The sequence below is a fragment of the Acinonyx jubatus genome, chromosome B4, assembly GCF_027475565.1.
Source record: "Acinonyx jubatus isolate Ajub_Pintada_27869175 chromosome B4, VMU_Ajub_asm_v1.0, whole genome shotgun sequence".
Classification (NCBI taxonomy): Eukaryota; Metazoa; Chordata; class Mammalia; order Carnivora; family Felidae; genus Acinonyx; species Acinonyx jubatus.
This window is the reverse complement of record NC_069387.1, coordinates 98,556,711-98,572,064: the sequence shown is the minus strand read 5'-3', so window position 1 is coordinate 98,572,064 and position 15,354 is coordinate 98,556,711. Positions and strand designations below refer to the sequence as shown.

The 15,354-nt window shown below is 40.6% G+C and overlaps 1 protein-coding gene across 2 annotated transcripts in view; it reads left to right on the top strand.

Moving 5' to 3' along the window:
• Positions 1 to 15,354, top strand: part of E2F7 (E2F transcription factor 7) — a 39,941-nt gene that overhangs the window by 12,768 nt on the left and 11,819 nt on the right. For both annotated transcript variants that reach the window (XM_027071196.2, XM_015063647.3), the window contains exons 5-7: positions 3,118 to 3,408; positions 4,796 to 4,954; positions 6,420 to 6,554. In XM_027071196.2, the coding sequence (XP_026926997.1) occupies positions 3,118 to 3,408; positions 4,796 to 4,954; positions 6,420 to 6,554 (585 nt within the window). The remainder of the gene's footprint in view (positions 1 to 3,117; positions 3,409 to 4,795; positions 4,955 to 6,419; positions 6,555 to 15,354) is intronic.

Here is a 15,354-nt window from a genome sequence, read left to right as displayed (position 1 = left end):
ATACAGTGTGATACAGCGAGCCTGTCAAGCTGGAGGAAGCACATCCGGACATAACTCAAACAGCTAACCTTCTAACAAAGAGGAGTACATGTGTTCACATGGCATGGGTGTGTGTAATGTGCAGTGGGGTATGGGCTGTAAATATGAAGACAGCTGCCTCAGAGTAGAGACCCCTAGTGGGCATGGGTTGCAGTTGGTCCCAGGATAAACATGTTGACAATCTTAACTAAGCAGAAATCGCAGTGATTTGAAGTTATAGGGTGTCCCCTTAAAAAATAAGGTTTTACACACAGAAGAAAAGAAAAAAAATCAACTAAACAGGCTTTATGATAGATTATATTTTTAATTTGTTTATTCTCTTTCTTCCCCTAGCTGTGAGAAATGTGCCCCAGTAGATGACTGGCCATCTGAATTATTCAAACTGATGGCTAAAACTGTTTTAGTTGCTAGAAACTGAGATAATGAGGCAGTGAATGTGATGGAAGGACCATGGGCTGGGCTTTGGATCAGATGGAGCTCTCCAATTTATAGGCTGTGAGAGTTTTTAAAAAGTTACTTAACCTGTTCCTGTCTGAAACACAAGGATCATAGCACCTACCTTGCAGAAACTTAGCAAAGTTTGGGGAGAATGTCAGCAACATGCCTCACTCAGGGCCGGGCATGGGTAACTCCTACTGTTACGTGGAACACTTTCTACTCAGCTCTTACGAGATCTCTCCCTGCCCTCCCCAACCTATCCTGTCACCCTCTGGGAAAGGAAGTACAGTGCCTGGTTGGGGAGCCCAGAAGTAAAATACAGTATTCGGAGTCAGTGCCAATGAAACAAGAAAGGGAAAGTGACCCAGCGGATGAAGACTTAGGGTACACCCATTTGAGGCAAAGGCCTAGAAACTAATCTTACAGAGGATGAGGGTAAAACAGTAGCATACACTGTCCTTACTGAGGTTCATGCAACCAGCTTCCTCCATATACCCAGCTTCCATCCATGGACCTTGCACTAATGTCAGTGCAGAAGACAAAAGATTAGATCAAAAGATTAGACAAAAACATCAGACAAGCTCCATCTCGGACTAAGGGAAGCATGGTAATAACTGATAAATCCGTGGGGGCGTACGTAATGCCATGGCTAGGATTAACAGGATTACGCTGATACAAAAGGAAAAGGCTGGATGCTGGGAAAAACCTTCCTGACGGAGCAAGCCCCAGAGTAAGGTCTCAAGACCTGTGAAATGGAACTTTTTAGTGCACGAGGCAGTAGACAGATAAACCCAGTCCAGATTGAAAGGCAGCTGCCACAGTGGCTTTTACCAACACCGCCTATTAAACACCCATTGTGCATATTAAACACTCATCTTACCTTCAAGCGGTCAGAATCTTCCTTTATTTTCCCTTCTTAGGATGTCTACTCACTAGATGGAGAATTAACAATTTGTATCTAATACCGAATCACAAAACAGCCCAGCATATGGCTGGCCCTGGGGTGTCTCAGTTGTGTTCACATGACATTTCTAATGGGAAGGTTTATGGAATGTTACACTCTAAACAAGATGTGTTAATATATGAAAACAGACTGGAATAAAAAAAAAACAGGCAGATCTGAACAAGGGGCTGTTGACTGCCCCTGCCAGCACCTTCCAGCAGGCATCTGGCACCGAAGTCTGAGCTTCTGAAGATGAAGAGCCTTTCAGGTTCATGAGCCGAAATGTTCTGATGAACTGTGAAATGCCTCTTCCTGCAGATAATAGAACTTCGTTTCACTTCCAAAGTTTTCATCAGAATTTGATCAATTTCTTGTGTTAAATCTTTGAAGGGCCAGAAGCTACATTCACTAAGCCTGCTCTGATTATATAACGGCTCCTGGCAAGTGAGCAGAAAGAGGACATCTTTGTAGCTGGACCAGTTTTCTGGGAGATGCCCGGAGGCTTTTATTATGGGTTCTCGGATGAGAGCAAAGGAGCCAGTGGGTTCCAAAAGCCTAAGGGCCTGTTGCTCAGCAGGATGAGTCACAGGAAAGTTTTAAAATCTGTTTATACTGTGACTTCTCATGCTAGCAGGGATTTTAGGTATTTCCAATGCTGTGCAGAAAGTATTTACAAAATAATACATAACAGTAGATAAAAATTGATACCCTATTGGAGACCTGTTACATTTATGGTCACATTTAATCCTCCTCATCTAATGAGATAAATACTAAGGCATAGAAAGATTACCCAGGTAGTAAGGGATTGAGCAGGGATTCAAATCCAGGCAGTCTGACCTCAAAGCCCCCACACTTAACTCCTGTAAATATTTTTGGTAAATGTGGTAGACAGCCCTATAACTCTAGCTATTTTGAGAGTGTTGGGAAAGTGGGTAGAGACTTGAAGAACTTCATGGTCAGCCAGTATTGTGCATAGTGTCTGTGCTTTACCTCTGGGCTGTTTAGCCCGAACGGCTGTGAATGGGAGCACGGGGACAGTTACCAGCGGCCAAGCTATGAGCAAAAGGAGCCTCGTATATTGTTCAGCCCTGGCTGTAACTTCCTCCAGCAGCTTGAGAAGGGTGCCCAAGCTGTAGACTCCTAAGTTTCCAACGCAAAATAGGAAACAAAATATTTGCCATCTGTTTTCCTTCCTGGGCCATTAAGAAAGTTAACAAAGATAATTATTCCACATCATTCAAACTCCAGGAAAGGATACGATTGTCCAAATGAGGTGTCACGCGTTGGACACAGTTTATTTTACAGTCTGCATAATTAGGAGAAGTCAAAATCAACCAAACAGCATTCATCAGGTGTCCATTAGACATACTGGTACACGTGTTGCTCAATCCCACCTGTTTTAACGTGCTGAGGTGTTCACGTGGTTTACCTAACGGGTCTAAAGAAGAGACATACTAGTGTTGACGTAACAGAGATGCGACTAACCTCCATCTCTGGGTGGATGTTTTTTACCCTCGCTCTTTTAAGGATTGGATCCCAAGAACATCCTTACAGGTTCGGTTTGTGGAGCATCCACCCTTGCTGCGCATTGCCCTGGGCAGCATGTAGAGTAGCTTACAGACATGGTCCAGGCCCTCAAGGAATTTTTACTCAAAAATGTTTGCCTGCGTGATTGTCGACTTCTGTTTTTCAAACAGGCGTTGAAAGGAGACGTATCTATGACATTGTAAATGTGCTGGAATCACTGCATCTGGTCAGCCGGGTGGCCAAGAATCAGTATGGCTGGCATGGACGGCACAGCCTGCCAAAAACCCTGAGGAGCCTCCAGAGACTGGGAGAGGAGCAGAAATATGAGGAGCAGATGGCACATCTCCAACAGAAAGAGCTAGAGCTGATGGATTATAAACTTGGAGAACGTAAAAAAGATGGCTGCCCAGATTCTCAAGATCAACAGTTACTGGATTTCTCTGAACCCGACTACCCCTCTTGTGAGTGCACCATAAAACCACACGAGTGATGGTTCCTTCCACAGAGATTCACTGCTAAGGTGGGAAGTGCCAGATCAACAGCCCTGGAGGGAGATGTCCTCCTGTTGTACCTACTGAAGAAAGGGGGACAGATGGCTCCCCCACTGGGCTTCCCACTCGACCTCACTTCAAGCCTGTCTGGTGGCAGTTCACTTGGTACTTGGTGTGTTTGGACCACAGATCGCTAACGGCGCTCCCATTTCTGATTGACAGCCCCATGCTGATTTCTGTTTGTGAGCCTTTAAGGAAATTTCACTTGGAAAGAAGTTATCTTTTCACAGAATTCAGTTTTTTAAATTCTATTTAGGGTAGATTACTTAGGAACAAACCCCGTTAGGAGAACACGTTGGTAAGAAAGATAGATAACCCCTGCTGTCATTTGATACAGAATTTTTTTTTTATTTATATCTACATTATTCTTCCCCTCCCAGCTCCTTTTGAGCCTCTTCCTGTTTTGACCACTGATCTTCATCATTCTTACCCTAAATCCCATTGCTAAGATGATAAAGTACAAGTATCACTCAACATTTCCCTTACATATATAATAGGGATGGAAATGTGGGCCTGGTTTTCATTAGATTTACTGCCTCATGCCTTTTAGCTCCACCCCATGAGCCAGTTCTTATACTAGTAACCAGAGGAGACAGCCATCTGTCAGGGATGGTTTGCCTGCCATATACAGCAACAGACATCTAATCAGTGTCTCTTACTCATTTACAGCTTAGTTGTTCACTTATTTCTGAAAAGCAATGGAAGAGGCGAGTGCCTACTGTGTTTAAGATATATTCTAGATATTGTGGGCACAGAGAAAGAAAAACAGAGTTCTTGCCTTTGAGGGAACAGGTGATGTTCTGAAAACCGTCTGTGAAGTCTACCCTTCCTTTTATCCTTCTGCATTCATCTTTTCAAAAAGTTGCGCCAGGAAAAGTACCTCATGGATTTATTCTATGAAGTAGGAGTGTAAAGCATTAAAGAGTGGTTTCAGATATGCATTTCAGAGTTTATGCCTCCTGTAGAGTCATTTTCCAAGCCATAAGAAAACCCATCTCATTTCTTGAGGCTCCTGGCTGGCTCAGTCAGTAGAACATGCAACTCTTGATCTCAGGGTCATGAGTTTGAGTCCCACATTGGGTGTAGAGGTTACTTAAAAAAAAAAAAAAAAAAGACAAAAATCCATCTCATTTGTTTACAAGCCATCTTTTTGTGCTGTGTGTCCAGTAGGCTTCTGCCTGTAACAAGACTGATCTTTCCATCTGCTGGTAGAGTTAGTAGTTCTGGCAGACTCTAAGTACCATCTTTCATGTGGTAAATTATATGTTTTGATGCTTTCATTTCATTCCCTTTGTAGCATCTGCAAACAGTAGAAAAGACAAGTCTCTGAGAATTATGAGCCAGAAGTTTGTCATGCTATTCCTCGTCTCCAAAACCAAGATTGTTACTCTTGATGTGGCTGCCAAAATACTGATAGAAGAAAGCCAGGATGCCCCAGACCATAGTAAATTTAAAAGTAAGCATCTTCACCTAAATCCACGTATAAGTACAAAAAGGGTGTCATACCATATATTGATATTTTCTGCCTGTGAGATTGAAGAAGAAATTGTTTTTGAGAAGTGCAGTCCTTCCTGCACTCATAAAGATTCTTGGGGCTGTGAGAGGTAAGTTAGTAAATACTATAATTCCCATTAAAGTTCTGTCCGATGCCTTTTCCTCGGCAGTTAGGATGGATGGTGGAAGCAGAATGCCATCCATCCCACAAATGCAAGTCAGGGAGGGTGTAAGATGCTTTGCGTTTCTCTTTAGTATTGCTGCTTCCAAGACAGAATGTCTGAGTTTTCTTTCCCCTTTTTTCCTCACCCCCTGCCTACTCTCCTGATGGGTGGAGATGAAAGTTGTCTGCAGGTAAGAAACAGAGGAATGACCAGGGTAGGGTAGGGGTGGTGGGATGAGGCCGCTGGGCAAGAATAGAGTTTCTGAGATTCGTACCCAGTGCATCTTCCTTTTCTGTCGAGCCTAGGTTGAGCCAAATGCCCTTGGCTGCCAGTAGCCCTTTCAAGGCCTGGGAAGCCATGATCTCAGCTTCTGCTTTTTCTGTTTCCATTGGAGGTATAGGCACCCTGTGGGAGAAATGAGTAGGTAAAATGCAGCTCTATCAGAATTGGGAAGAAGATTGCATCTGGGGTGAATGTTTGATGTTCCTGGACCATAATCAGAGCTCCTCTGATTGATCTTAGATACAAAGTCAAGTGGGTTTCCTACCTGTAAATTGATTTCTTGAATGGACATTACTTTGTGGGTATTGCCCTGCCTGTCAGATGTCTTACCACCTCTTCTGAATGTCTCCTCTAGTACCTGCATTTTCAAATGTCTCTCCCCCAGCCCTCATAAGACTCAGGGAAGGACCACCCCGCCCCTCCCCCACGAGGTGGCCAGATGCCTGTCTTCAGCACAGCTGAACCTCATGACCTTGAGCCCCAACGGTCTTGTGTGCCCAAGAGCGCAGCCTCACGGGAAGCTCTGGGGAATCCCTGTCATTTTCACAGGCCAGCTGCCTGCTGGAGCTGGTGCTACCACCTCCTGCTGGGAGAAACTCAGAGCGAGCTTTTGACATGCCACACATCAGAATTACATTTACTAAGCCTTTAATTATAGACCTTTTCCCTCCCTTGGCGTTCTTGAAATCTCGGCGCTCCCTGCAAATCTCGGTGCTCCCTGCTCATTACCAGGTGCCTCTCACAAGGGGTGTGAAGTTGTGGAAAAGGAAAGACACACTGACCTTCCCGTAGTATGTGTCTTCAGATACATCAGATCCATAAATCTCGGGCCATTGCATGACAGAGCCATTGGCCTCTGCTGCACCCCACTGCTTTCTGCTTGAGGTTTATATGGCCGCCCAGAAAAGTGACCTGTCACATAAACTAAAATGTAATGGTGTTACAGACGGTGTGACCATAATTGTGTTTTATATCTTCAAGCAAAGGTACGACGCCTCTATGACATAGCCAATGTTCTGACCAGCTTGGCTCTAATAAAGAAGGTGCATGTAACTGAGGAGCGAGGCCGGAAACCAGCCTTCAAATGGATCGGGCCTGTGGACTTCAGTTCCAGCGGTAAGGTGGCATGGTTTTGCTAGGGACCTATTTTATTTTCAATCCCCAGTTCCTTTTCCAAATCATGCATCTACCACTCAATGAGATTGATCTTCATTTCCCATAACGTGTGTCACATTCAAAATTAGACTAGAGGTATCACTCTTGGAACAAGGAACGTTAGTCTTTAAATGGTGTGTGGGGCCAGCTCCCATATGGTAGGAAGGGAGATCCTGAGAGCTTATAATGTGGGAGTTTCTGTAACTATTAAATTATAACTCATTAGCATGTTTTATTTTATTCCAAAGTTCCTGGAAGTTTGGGATTAAGGATTAAAAATAACACTTCTTATGAACTCTGGTTGTTTCTGCATCAGCAAAATAAAGCATTATTTTTCTTCGAAATCCCAGATAGTGTTACAATTATATCGATTACTATCACAAAACTAATACGTGATGAGATGGCTTCTAAATATAGTATGGATGTCATGAACACCTTTTTGGTAATTTATTTAACAGGTTACAAGTGTTATAATTTTACTAAGCTAGAGCAAAAAAGGGTATTATCTTCTAATTTGACAGGTAATATCTGAGCAATTGGGGACTGGATCCTACTATACCAGCTACTTTACATATAGCTGTGCTGCCTGGAAAAAAGAAGCCATTAAAGTTATTTTAAATTACCCTTCCAATTTTGGTATTAGTGGCATAAATTCCTGCCACTTAACCCAGGCTTATAAAAGATACAGCTCTCTACCTCACTTACAACACATTATTCACTTAGGATCTAGATGAAACCACTTAAAATCAAGTATAACTAATTCAGGCCAGCCGGCACTTACTGCATGTGCATTGTGCACATGAAGTTACTGTACTAAATGCCACGAGAGATTGAAAGGCGCGTGTGACGCCATCCCTGCCTGCATGAATTACACACCTTTGCCATTTTGCACACCTCTGCCTTTAGCTTCTAGCCTTTTCACTTGTGAAGCCCTCTTCTTTTCAACCCAAACATATTCTACTCGGCTTTCAAGATCTGGCTTGAATGTCAACTCCTCTGTGAAGTTTTCCCTGATCACCCGGAGAAAAGACTGTCACATCTGAGCTGTTGCGATGTAGTATTGTGCTACTGTGCTCAGTGATATTGATGTCATGCCATTGCCCCAGCTCTCTGCATTCATTGGAAGCCCGACGTGGTCGTTTTTGTTTTAATTTTTAACAACCATATTAAGATATAACTCACGTAAGATGTAACTCACATAACTCATCAATTTAAATTGTACAATTCAGTGGCTTTTAGTACAGGGTTGTGCAACCGTCACCACAATTACTTGGAAAACACAGTCCATCCCCAAAAGAAACCCTGTCCACATTAGCACTTCCTTCCCACTTCTTCCCAACCTCTCCCTTCCAGCACCAGGAGAAAATTAATATATTTCCATCTCTATAGATTTGCCTATTCTGGAGATTCCCTATAAATGGAATCACACAATATATGGTCTTTTGTGACCAACTTCATTCACTTAGCACAATTTTGTTAGGTCCTTCAGCCTCATAGCATGTATCAGTACTTCCTTGCCTTCTGTTGTGGAATACTATCCCATTGTATAGATGTGCCACATTTCATTTATACATTCATCGGTTGACAGAAATTTGGATTTTTTCCATTTTTTGGCAATTATGAATAATACCACTTTGAACATTCACAGAGAAGTTTTGATACGAACGTCTGTTTGCATTTCTCATGGGTATATCTAGGGGTGGACGTGATGGCTCATATGGTAGCACTATGCTTAACATTTTAAGGAATGGTCAAACTGTTTTCTAAAGAGGCAGATTCCCGATGAGTTAAAAGCAGACTTAGCCTGTATTCATCCATGATTACCCTATAGTACCCAGATTAGTGCCTTTACTTGCTTTAGTTGATTAATGAGCTTCTATCGAAGGTGTAATTAGCCTACATTTGAAAATTAGAGAATGATTAAGCACGACACACCGTGGTCCTGGCTCTGGGGGAGCTCAGAGAGGATATGGGTGACATTCTGATGAATGGAACCGTTAGGTTTTGGAGGGAAGGAGAGCTGTTGAGTTCAGGGAGAAGATACCTAAGAACAAATCTGGTGCATGTTTAGAGATCAGCCACCCTGATTTAGGTGTAGGGCATGGGCTAGAGGATAACGAGACATAAAATGTGATTGGTTGGGACGTTTTGGAAGCCTTCAAAATAAACCAAGAAATCTGTCCTAGATGTAATAGGCAGAAGTGACAAGAGATCTTTAGATAGATTAAAAAAGAAGAAGGACTCAAGGGTAGTAGTGTCGTTGCAGAAAATAGGGTAGTCAGGGAACTGAGGTGGTGTTGAGAAGTCTCACGAAGGGATTTGTGTACCCCGCTAGAAGGGCTCCAATCTGATGAGGGGACCAGGACTTGAGACCAGGTCAGGAACCTCATTGTGAACCCACTTTCTCTATCTGACAGAAACATGATCTTCTTTCTGTATATCTAGTTTCATTACTGACATCACCATCGTCATCAGCAACCCAGCAATCTGGAACTTCACATTATCTTTGATTTCTTGAATTCACTCTCCTTCACTCCTTGTGTAGCAATTCCTCATGGGTAAACTTAATAAATGTCTCTTTCCTCTTCTCCTTCCCACCATCGTGGGCTTTTCATCCTCTTCACAGCTTTTTTGAGTTATTATGACACAGGATAAATGGCACATGGTTAAAATTACAATTTGGTAGGTTTTGCATTGTGTACACCTGTGAAAGAATGACCACAGTCAATATAATGAACCCATCACCCTCCAAAGTCTCCTGTGTCTTTGTAATTCCTCCCTCCTTACCCCCGTCCCGTCCCCAGGGCAACCACTGATCTGCTTTCTTTCACTCTAGATTTTGTACATATTTTCTAAAATTTTTTATAAGCAAATTATATACAGTCGATGCTCATTATTCAGAGTGCATATTTGCAAATTTACATACTCACTAAAATTTTTTGATAACTCCAAAATCAACACTCGCAGAATTTTCTCATTCATTCACAGACATGCAAAGAGTGGCAAAAAATTTCGGTTGGTAACACCCTTGTTCCCAGCTGAGGTCAAACAAGGTAACACAGCCTTCTTGTTTCTTGTACTTGTTCCTATAGCTCTCATGCTATAAACAAGTGTCCTTTCCGTGGTCTTTTTAAGGCCATGTATTCACATTTTTTGTGCTTTGTGTTGGGGATTTTGCTATTAAAATGGCTCACAAGTGTCCTACTGAAGTGCTAATGATTCTAAGTACAAGAAGGCTGTGAAGTGCCTTACAGTGGAAATACATATGTTAGAAAAGCTTCCTTCAGGCATATGTTCTAGTGCTTTTGGCTAAGAGTTGAACACTAATGAATCAACAATGTATATTAAATAAGGTGTCTTTAAACAGACACACATATAAAACAGGGTTATGTGTTGATCAGTTGATGAAAATGTTGTGACTGGAGGCTGGCAGGAACCTAACCCTGTATTTCCTCTAAGAGCAGTAGTTCAGTATTTGCTAATTCAGTGTTCATGGTGACTTCACAGAACATAACTACCCTGAATAACAAGAATTGACTGTAATGTGTATACTCTTTTTATCAAGCTTCTTTCACTCAGCATAATTACTTTCAGATTAATAGTATTGTATCATGTATCAATAGTTTATTCCTTTACATTGCTGAGTATCCCATTATATGGATATATCATTCTTTATTCATTTACTTGTTGGTGAACATGTGGATTATTTCCAGTGTTTGGCTAGAAATTTACTTATAAATTTATTTATTTACAAATAAAGCTACAGTGAATAGTCATGTACATCTGTTCATATGGTAGAATTCACCAGTGAAGCATGTGGGCAAGCAGTTTCCTACATGAGAGGTTTTTAATAACAGATTCAATTTTTTCAGCTATAGGGCTATTCAGTTTATCTCTAGTAGATCTATCCTTCTACTTTGTGTTCAGTTTTCTCTTTTTCTAGTTTCTTAAGGTAGAAGTGGAGGTGATTCTAGATCGTTCTTTTTTCTAGTAGGTATTTAATGCTGTCAACTTTTACTGTAAGTGCTGCTTTAGCTCTATCCCACAAATTTTGATATGTGTGTTTTCTCTGTCTTTCAATTCAAAATATTTTGCAATTTCCCTGTATGTTTTCCTTTTATTGGGATGTGAGCTCATTTCCAATTTTTCTGAGATTTTTCCAGATCTTTTTCTTATGGATTTCTAACTTCATTCCATGTGGGCAGAGAATATACTTTATGTAACTTGAATCCTTTCAAATTTATTGAGGTTTGTTTTATGGTACAGATATGGTCTACCCATATGCACTTAAAAAGAATGTATATTCTACTTTGTTGAGTGGAATGTTTTACAAATGACAACTAAATCAAGTTGGTTGATTGTGTTGTCTAATTCTTCTATATCCTTACTGACTTTATGTTTATTTCTTCTCTCAATTGCTGGTAGAGGAATGTTGAAATGTCTGATTATAGTTGCAGATTTGTCTATTTCTTCTTTCAGCTCTATCAGGTTTTGCTATGTGTATTTGAAGCTGTCATTATGTACATAAACATTTAAGACCAATCCCTACGTCTTCTTGGTGAATTGACCCTTTTCTCATTATGAATGACCCTTCTTTATGCCTGATGATATTCTTTGTTCTGAAATCTACTTTATCTAATGGTAATATAATCATTTCAGCTTTCTTTCGATTAGTTAGCATAGTGTATATTGTTCATTCTTTTAACTATTGGTACCTATATTTAAAGTGAGTTTCTAGGGGCGCCTGGGTGGCTCAGTCAGTTAAGCGGCTGACTTAGGCTCAGGTCATGATTTCGCCGTCCGTGAGTTCGAGCCCCGCATCGGGCTCTGTGCTGACAGCTCAGAGCCTGGAGCCCGTTTCAGATTCTGTGTCTCCCTCTCTCTGACCCTCCCCCGTTCATGCTCTGTCTCTGTCTCAAAAATAAATAAAAAGGTTAAAAAAAAATTAAATAAAGTGAGTTTCTAGTAGGTAGTATATGGTTGAGAGTTTTTTCATCTAATCTGACAATTTCTGCTTTTTAATTGAGTTGTTTAGACCATTTGCATTTAAGGTGATTATTGATATTTGACTTTAGTCTGTCTTGCTATTTGTTTTCAATTTGTCCCATCTGCTCATTGTTTCCCTTTTTACTTTTTTTTTTTACTTCTTTTGGATTTATTATTTTTTATGCTTCCATAAAAATTTTTTTTTTACTGGCTTTATTGGCTTATTAGCGGTAACTCTTTGTTGTGTTATTTTAATGGCTGCCTTAGGATTTATAGTATGCACTTTTAACTTATCACAGGCTACCTTCAAATGATGTACTACTTATATAAGGATCTTATAATAGCGTACTTTCACTTCTCCCTGCCTGGCCTTTGTACTATTATTACCAAACATTTTACTGCTCTGTGTGTTATAAACTCCACAATGCATTGTTATTATTTTTGGTTTAAACAGTCTATTGTCTTTTAAAAGACTTTCATAAGGGGAAAACTTTATATCTACCCATGTAATCACCATTTCTGGTGCTTGTCATCCCTTTTTTGTAGGTGCGGGTTTCCATCTGGTATCATTTTTCTTGGCTTGATGGACTTTCTTTAACATTTCTTGTAGTGCAGGTTTGCCACTAATGAATTCTTCCAGCTCTCCTATGTCTAAAGATATCTTTATTTTCCCCATTTTCCAGCTTTATTGAGATATACTCAACGTACATCACTGTATAAGCTTAAGGTGTAGAGCATAATGATTTGACTTACATATATTGTGAATTCATCACTGCAGTAAGTTGGGTTAGCATACATCATATTAATACAATAAAAAGAGAAAAAAAAGGGAAACAAATTTTTTTCCTTGTGATGAGAACTCTTAGGAGTTCTGTTAACAACCGTTAACTCTGTTAACAACTATTGTATATAACATACAGCAGTGTTAGCTATAGCCATCATGGCAGACATTACATCCTGAGTACTTATCATGTAACAGGAAATCTGTATGTTTTTTACCACCTTGCTCCATTGTTTTTAAAAGATATTTTTGTTGGGACTCCTGGGTGGCTCAGTCAATTGAGTGTCTGACTCTTTGATTTTGACTCAGATCATGATCCCAGGGTCATGGGATTGATCCCTGCATTGGGCTCTGGGCAGTGTGGAACCTGCTTAAGATTTATGCTCTCTCTCCCTCCGCCCCTCTCCCCCATTTGCACTCTCTCTCTCTCTCTCTCAAAATAAAATAAATTTTTAAAAAGGTATTTTCAATGGGTAAAGGTTTCAGGATTGAAGGTTTTTCCTCTCAGTACTTTAAAGAAGTTGCTCTACTGTCTTCTAGGTTGGATTGTTTCTTGTTAGAAATCTATCATCATCTTGTTCTTCCAGATATAATGTGTCCTTTGTCTCTGGTTGCTTTTAAGATTTTCCTTCTGCTTTGTTTTAAATGATTTGATTATGTGTGCTTTGGTATTTCTTCATGTCTCTTGTACTTGGGTTTGTTGGGCTTCTTAGATCTATGGGTTGAAGGTGTTTATCAACTTTGACAAATTTTCAGCCATTATTTTTTTGGATTTTTTTTCTGTCCCCTCTTCTGTTCTTTGGGGACTCCAGTTATGCCTAAATTTGGCTGCTTGAAGTTGTCCCACAGTTCACTGTTTTGTTTCTTTCATTCTCTTTTCTGGGTTTCATTTGGGAGAGTTTCTATTGGTATATCTTCAAATTCACTATTTTTTTTCTGCAGCATTACAGTTTTTATCACTGGAAGTTTGACTTGAGCCTTTAGATTTTCGATGTCTCTATTCAACATGTTCAGTCTTTCCTCTAGTTCCCTGAGTTCATGGAATTATAATACCTGTTTTCATGTGCCCGTCTACTAATTCTATCGTGTGTCACTTTTGAATCCATTTCCATTGATTTGTCTCTTCACTGCAGGTTATATTTCGCTCAACTTTTTGTACCTGGTAATTTTTAATTATATGCCAGACACTAAGATGTGGGGTGCTAGATATTTCAGTTTTTCTAAAAATGTTCTTCAGCTTTGTTCTGGGATGCAGTGAAGTTACTTGGGAACAGTGAACCTTTCAGGCCTTGTTTTTAAGCTTTGGTAGGCAGGGCCATCAGCAGTTAGTCTTTAGTGCATTATCCCCACTACTGAGGCAATAATACCCTTTTCAGCATTCTAACCAGTGACCCATGAATTACAAGATTTTTCCATGCTAGCTATTGACAACAGGCACTATTCCCAGCCCTGGGGGAACTGCAAGACACTATTCCTTCTTCTCCTATTGAGTGGTTCTTTCCGTAACATTGGGTAGGTTTCTCACATGTGTGGGTGTCCCACGGAATACTTAAGAGTGGGAGTACCTTCTGCAGATCTCCACCATTCTTTTTGTGTGGTTCTCCTTTCTGGTATTTTGCCCTGCAAATTCTAGCCATCCTGGCTTTCCTTGACTCCCAGCTCCAACCTCAATGTGGAGAGACTTCCAGTTTCTGTCCAGGTTCCCTTCCCTATACTCCAACCTGGAAACATTCTCCAGACAGTAAGTGGGGGGGCAATCCTCAATCTCACTCCATTGATTCCTGTCTCTAAGGACCCTGCTGTCCAGTGTCTTGAGAGCCATTGTTTTGATATACTTTGTCTGATATTTTGTTTCAGGAAGGAGGGTAAATTTGTTCCCTGTTACTGTCTGGACCCATTTTCTTTTTGATTTTATAATTTTTAACTTTCTAAAGACCATTTTGGGGGTTTTTGTAAAGGTGATTTTGTTTTTCAGTTTTTATGTGTTTTAGAAAATGTAAGTCTAGCAGGGCCCTTCAGTTTATTAATCTTTTCATTAAAATGGGCATGCTTTGGGGTGCCTGGGTGGCTCAGTCAGTTAAGTGTCTGACTTGATTTCAGCTCAGGTCATGATCTCACGCTTCATGAGTTCCAGCCTCACATCGGGCTCCGTAATGACAGTGTGGAGCCTGCTTGGGATTCTCTGTCTCCCTCTCTCTCTGCTTGCTACCCCCACTGGCACCTACTCTCTCTCAAAATAGATAAATATTTCTTAAAATTATGCGTGTTTTTTGGTCTCTGCACTGACAGCACAGAGCCTGCTTGGGATTCTCTGTCTGCCCCTCCCCTACTCATTCCCTCTGTCTCTCTTTCAAAATAAATGAATAAACAAACAAATGTGCATGCTTTGAACCTAGAAAGAAAAATCACACAGATGAACAGGGTGGGAATGAGTAAACAACAGGGACTATTTCTATGTAGAAACATAGGCCTGGCTCTATACAGGAAGTTTTGTCCTGATTTTACACAGCCTCTTTAAGCAAAAAAATGGGCCTCCAAGGCCCTTCTATTCTCACTGTTCTGCAGCACTTCAACCATGACGTTTTTGCTGACCTTATTCCCTTGGTCACTTAGTAACTGAGCCTCCTACTGCCTAAGAAAGACATAATAGAACATAATAGAAAATAGAGATTCGTATACTCATTGCCCTAGAGCTGTGGCAGAAGCGGCTGATCCCAATTAATGTTAAAATCTCTAAATATGTGTGTTGGGCTGAGCATGGTTGGGTTTTCCTTTGATATCTCTGCCCAAAGAAAGCATCTGAAATGTCAGGTCCGTTCTAATTTGGGTTGGAGAACATTTTGCTCTACTTTTGTTGCAGTTGGGATAATTTTAGAACATATATGAATTTGGTCTCACTTTATAGTCTTTTACTAACTCTTAAAAAAATTAGTACATCTAAAGAAATTGGGGTTTGAGACAAGGCTCATAAAATTCCTTTGATTGTCTTAGTTT